At 48.1% G+C, this 6,147-nt stretch overlaps 1 protein-coding gene across 1 annotated transcript; it reads left to right on the top strand.

Moving 5' to 3' along the window:
• Positions 1-4,736: 4,736 nt before the first annotated feature.
• On the top strand, positions 4,737-5,320 carry LOC123113032 (histone H4). The gene has a single exon (XM_044534134.1). It carries the CDS (start codon positions 4,812-4,814, stop codon positions 5,121-5,123), a length of 312 nt encoding a protein of 103 aa, XP_044390069.1. The 5' UTR covers positions 4,737-4,811; the 3' UTR covers positions 5,124-5,320.
• Positions 5,321-6,147: the final 827 nt, after the last annotated feature.

Here is a 6,147-nt window from a genome sequence, read left to right as displayed (position 1 = left end):
GGACAGACCATTGCATGTGCGTAGATTTTTTTGTTTTCCATGCAATGATTCCCAACAGTGGCATCATGAGACAGGTCTATGCGTAGATGATATGCACGAGTAGAACATAAAGAGTTGTGGGCGGTGATAGTCATACTGCTTACCACCAACGTCTTATTTTGATTCGGCGGTATTGTGGGATGAAGCGGCCCAAACCAACCTTACATGTCCACGCACATGAGACCGGTTCCACCGACTGACATGCAACTAGTTTTTCATAAAGGAGGTTGGCGGGTGTCTGTTTCTCCTACTTTAGTTGAATCAAATTTGACTGCGACCGGTCCTTGAAGAAGTAAAATAGCAAACTTGACGAAATACCGTTGTGGTTTTTTGCATAGGTAAGAACGGTTCTTGCTAGAAGCCCGTAGCAGCCACGTAAAACTTGCAACAACAAAGTAGAGGACGTCTAACTTGTGTTTTGCAGGGCATGTTGTGATGTGATATGGTAAGACATGATGTGATAAACGTTATTGTATGAGATGATCATGTTTTGTAAGTTATCAGCAAGCGGTAGGGTCCCTGTGGTTGTCTCTTTATTATATGAATTGCAAACCCCATGTAATTGCTTTACTTGTCACTATGTGTTAGCGATAGTTGTAGAAGCAATTGTTGGCGAGACGAACACGACGCAAAATGATGGAGATCAAGGTTCGAGCCGGTGATGATGGAAATCATGACGATGCTTTGGAGATGGAGATCAGAAGCACGAGATGATGATGGCCATATCATGTCACATATTTTGATTGCATGTGATGTTTATCTTTTATGCATCTTATTTTTGCTTAATACGACGGTAGCATTATAAGATGACCCCTTCACTAAATTTCAAGGTAAAATTGTTCTCCCTGAGTATGCACCGTTGCTATAGTTTGCATGTTGAGGCACCACGAGATGATCAGGTGTGATAGACTCTATGTTCACATACAACGGGTGTAAGACAGTTTTGCACATGCAAAATACTTGGGTTAAACTTGACGAGCCTAGCATGTACAGACATGGCCTCAGAACACTGGAGACCGAAAGGTCGAACGTGAATCATATAGTAGATATGATCAACATATAGAGATGTTCACCATTGATGACTACCCCATCTCACGTGATGATCGAACATGGGTTAGCTGATTTGGATCACGTATTACTTAGATGACCCGAGGGGTCTATTTAAGTGGGAGTTCTTAAGTATTTTGATTAATTGAACTTAATTTATCATGAACTTAGTCTTGATAGTTTTTGCATATCTATGTTGTAGATCGATGGCCCGTGCTACCATTCCCCTAAATTTTAATGCGTTCCTAGAGAAAGCTAAGTTGAAAGATGATGGTAGCAACTATACGGACTGGGTCTGTAACTTGAGGATTATCCTCATTGCTGCCTATCCTGATGAACTGTGATAATCAAACTGTGATCGTCAAGATAAACAGTTCTAAGGACAATACGAAGTCCTCAAGACATGTGAAGAGGAGACTAAAATCTGTCAGAAAATTGAGGAACTCCGGAGTTATTACGTTGGATTATATCCAAATGTTGAAAAACTTGGCAGATCCCTTCACAAAGGGTCTATCACGTAATGTGATAGACAATGCATCAATGGAGATGGGTTTGAGACCCACCGCATGAGTTGTCCATAGTGGTAACCCACTCTATGTGATCGGAGATCCCGTGAAGTAGAAACGGGAGACAAGTTGTTGGTCAGCTGAGAGGAGAGTATCCCTATTTCAATTATCCCACTCCGTGAAGATGAAATACTCTCATGATCTGCATGGCAGGTTGATAGTTATCTTAATGTGTTCCAAGTGGCTTATTTGAGTAAGCAGAGATGTTGTCCTGCAGAGCATCTCTCGAGGAACACACCTATATGAATTTGACTGTTAACGTCGCAGTATGTGAGAATTGGGTGTTCTCTAATAAATTCATGAAAGGCCCTAGAGTATGACGTATACGCTCCACCCGCGGGGAAGCCTTGCGACAACCCAGTATCGGTCAAGAATTTGTGTGAAACTAGTCCCGCAGAAAACTTGTAGTTCAAGGCATAGTCCACTATTCAAGTTGTGATATAGTCTAGCATAAACCTCTCGGTGGAAGTTCAACTTTACAGTCTCCACTAAGCATCGATATATAAATAATGTTTTGGAAATAAGTGATGAGATGTGCTAATGAGACTTTGTGGGGGATTGTTGGAATTTGCTAGTAGGCCTTTGGCCCAAAGCCCAACTAAAATTCCGAAATTCTCTTGGCCCATCCATGCATAGCTTGTGAGTGGTGTGAATGGGACTAAAGTTTAGTCCCACCCTGAAAGTTGAGTGAGACTTGCACCTTTTTATAAGGTGAGCTCTTCTATCACTTGTACGATCATGAGAAGAGGAGACCTACACGCACGCTCCTTCTCCTCGCTTGCCTCGCCATGCCGCCGAGCCGAGGACAGAGCTATGCATGTTGTCTATATTTTTGCTGCTCGGGAAAATATAATGAGTCAATAATTAATAATTAACGAACACATTATTTACTGAACTGTTTCTGATTCTTTTGGATCGCGACGACTCGGACGTGGGGTTTACTCCCACGACCTACTCGGCCTGCACTATATAGTCAGGCAAACGTCTACCCTAGCCGCTACCGTATCGCATGGTTTCGCACCACCGTTCCAGATCATTGCGCCACCACGCAAGTCTTCTCCATCCATCCTTTCGGCGTGCACTGCGGGAAGGGACAACAGGCCTCCGGAACCCCGTCTCTTGTGATCCTGTATGGGAGAGGGGCAATCAGGTTTTTGGGGAGCGCACTCACGTGACTGCTGGCAGCGACGACTTCGCCGCCAACGACTTCTTCCCCGACCTCGACAACCTCTTCCTCAACAACATGGGCGACAACATCAACACTGGCGGTTCTGCTCCCGCTGAACCTTATGTGATCTTGTCCTCCTTGTTCGAGATCGTGCTAGAATTCTTAGTTCTAGTCTGTGCCCTAGATTTGATCTGTTCATCTACTATGCTAGTCCACATGATTAGTTTAATCTCTGTTTTTGTTGTCATGATTTATTTACTGTTTATTCGGATTAAATCTCGTAGTAATTTGCTCATATACTCAACCCAGGCATCCGCCTGTATATAAAGGGGAGCCCCGGAGGCGGAAAGATTAAGTTACAAGCTCTCAAGTACTAGGCTAGCCAAGTTGCACCCTTGTAATCGAGATCATCATCAATATCAATCAAGTAGGAGTAGACTTTTACCTCCACCGTGAGGAGCCGAACTTGGGTAAATCCTTGTTTCTTGATTTCGATTAACACCGTTTAAGCAATCACCTAGCGGTGATGACCTCACGACTAAGTCCTTTCATGAGGACATCTGCCGTGATAAAACCATGACACAGGTAGCGGTGGTTTTTGTTACCCGCCACTGCTTGTTTTCAAAATAGTTGTGGCTGATTACATATTGCGCCACTCATTTGAGTTCACCTATAAGGGTTTTCCCAGTAGTGCCGGCAAATGGGCAACTACCTCCACCTACAATGTCTACATGATGGACACTACCAAGGACACCGTTTTTTACCCATTTTTGTTATTTGCTACCTTGATGTTTTTATTCGTTCAGATTATAAAAACCTATTTCTACCATCCATATTACACATCTATCACTCTCTCTTCGCTGAACTAGTGCACCTATACAGTTGAGAATTGTATTGGGTGTTGGGGATACATGAGATTTCTTGTATTTGATTGCAGAATTATTTAAGAGAGAACCATTTTCATCTTACACCTCACATGGGTCGATAAATCTTATGTCAGCCGCTTGAGAAAAATTTGCTATTATCCTACAAAACTCTACGCTTGAAGGCACAACAAAGTCTAAAAAATAAAGTTGCGTAGTAGACATTAGAGAACATGGTAGAGTTCGAGGTGATCCAAGTGGAGGAGGTGGTGGAGCAGCAGGCCATCCTCGACGCCATCTAGTCGGAGGCCGAGATGGAGGCCAACCATCGCTTCCCCCATCAACGGAGGGCGGAGATCGATGAAATCTTCGCCGATATGGACGAAGACGATGATCCGAAGTTGTGGCAGGCGGATATCTACCGGAGCCCGGCACAAAGATCGTTGACATTTCCGACGACGAGCAGTGTAGGCTAGCTTATCTACATAGTACGTAGATTTGATTTCACATGCTTTGTATGAATTTGAAGTATCAACTGGTCACTGTCTGCCGCGGACGTTTAAGGGTCAGATTTGTCAAGTCCGTTGTAGATGCTCTAATCTTCCGAAAAGAAAGATGAAGCACAATCTTGGTGTGCATAGTTTTGCCTCCAGATGAGAGTCGCGGGAAAACGTGTAGTACGCCTTCCGCTGGCGCTAGCAGTAACCAACTTTACGCCTTCAGACAAACCAGTCCCGTCGGTGCACACGGCCCCACCGACAGTCTCCGCAAAAACGCATCCAAAATTTCGCGGCAGCGAACACCCCGCGCAAAAATCCATCCGAAAACCACGCTGTCCCACCCGCCATCCACCCAGACGAGATTCACTCCCTCCTCGCGCTCCCGCACCCCGCCTCGTCCTCACAGAAAAAGCACACCTCCCGCCACGTCACCGATCCGCGCCCCCCCTTCCCCCCCCTCCCCACCGTCCACTCTCATCCGACGGCCCACGACCCGCATCACGCGGATCGCGCCCCCCAAACCCGCGGCTATAAATCCCACCTCGCTCCGCAATCCACAACCACCAATCTCATCGCCCACCACCAAAACAATCCAATCCAATCCCCCAAGAGAGAGAAGAGGAGGAAGATGTCGGGCCGCGGCAAGGGAGGCAAGGGGCTCGGCAAGGGCGGCGCGAAGCGCCACCGGAAGGTGCTCCGCGACAACATCCAGGGCATCACCAAGCCGGCGATCCGGCGGCTGGCGCGCAGGGGCGGCGTGAAGCGCATCTCGGGGCTCATCTACGAGGAGACCCGCGGCGTGCTCAAGATCTTCCTCGAGAACGTCATCCGCGACGCCGTCACCTACACCGAGCACGCCCGCCGCAAGACCGTCACCGCCATGGACGTCGTCTACGCGCTCAAGCGCCAGGGCCGCACCCTCTACGGCTTCGGCGGCTAGGCCGAGGGCCCAGCCGTCCAGCTCGCCACGCCGCCGTCCGACCGAGAGTAGTAGTGGTATCTATCTAGTTGCTGTCTAGGGTTCGTGGCTCTCCGTGTATGCGCAGTGTTTCGCTGGTGTGTGTCTGCTCCCGTCTTGTGAGCTGGTGTTGTACTGGAAGAAATCTGGAATGGAAATTGCAGTAGCTTATCCCTGAACTCCTCTGCATCTCCTGCGCTGTTCATCCTCACTTGGGCACGGTTTCAGTATTTCCGAGTCCGCTGACAGATTCCCCATCCTCTACTCTTGAATTTTTCTGTCCCCAAATCAACTTGGTTTTGCTTCAGCGTACGACATCTGTAGCCATCTTCTGCATTATTTAACATCTCTGAACTGCGAACCCAAATCACCATGTCTGTCTCTGAAATTTTTCTGCAACCAGATCCATCGCGTTGGCTTCAGTGTGCTTCTGAACCATCCCGGCATCTTCGTCTCCGAGCCGTGAGACGCCCACCCAGCCGAGCTGATTCAAACTGCAGTTCCACATCCGTCGAGTAACAACTGCAGCCGCCGATCCACCCAGCCGGAGAATGGAACGGCTCGTCTGCTCCGGCACGGCGGCGGCGCAGGTACGAGCCGCAACCCAAAACCTGTTTCGACCCAGCGATTTCGTCGAACACCCGAGGTGCACTCTGTTCTCCTTGCCCCCTTCGTTTTCGTTCACGCCCCATGACTCTTGCTTCTGAAACAGATTGGAGCCGAGGTCGCCGCTGACCGCGGGGATGAGGGGAACGCGGCCGCCGCCATGGGGGCCCTGGAGTTGGGATCGCGTGCTCGCCTCTGCCCCGAATCGATCCACTTTGCTGCTCCTGCGACCTCTCGGTACAGATCTGCTTTACCACCTCGATGTCTTTGCAAAAGCTGTCATGATCAGCCACAGCTTCGATTTGGGAGCTCATACCAGCTTTATTGGTTGCAATTTGGATGCGTTACCAATCAGGACTCCTGATATTTTCCATTTTCCATTTTTTTTGAGGAATTCCAA

This window comes from Triticum aestivum, chromosome 5B, assembly GCF_018294505.1.
Source record: "Triticum aestivum cultivar Chinese Spring chromosome 5B, IWGSC CS RefSeq v2.1, whole genome shotgun sequence".
NCBI lineage: Eukaryota > Viridiplantae > Streptophyta > Magnoliopsida > Poales > Poaceae > Triticum > Triticum aestivum.
Note: the sequence above shows the minus strand (reverse complement) of the source record. Positions and strands in the feature narration are given on the sequence as shown.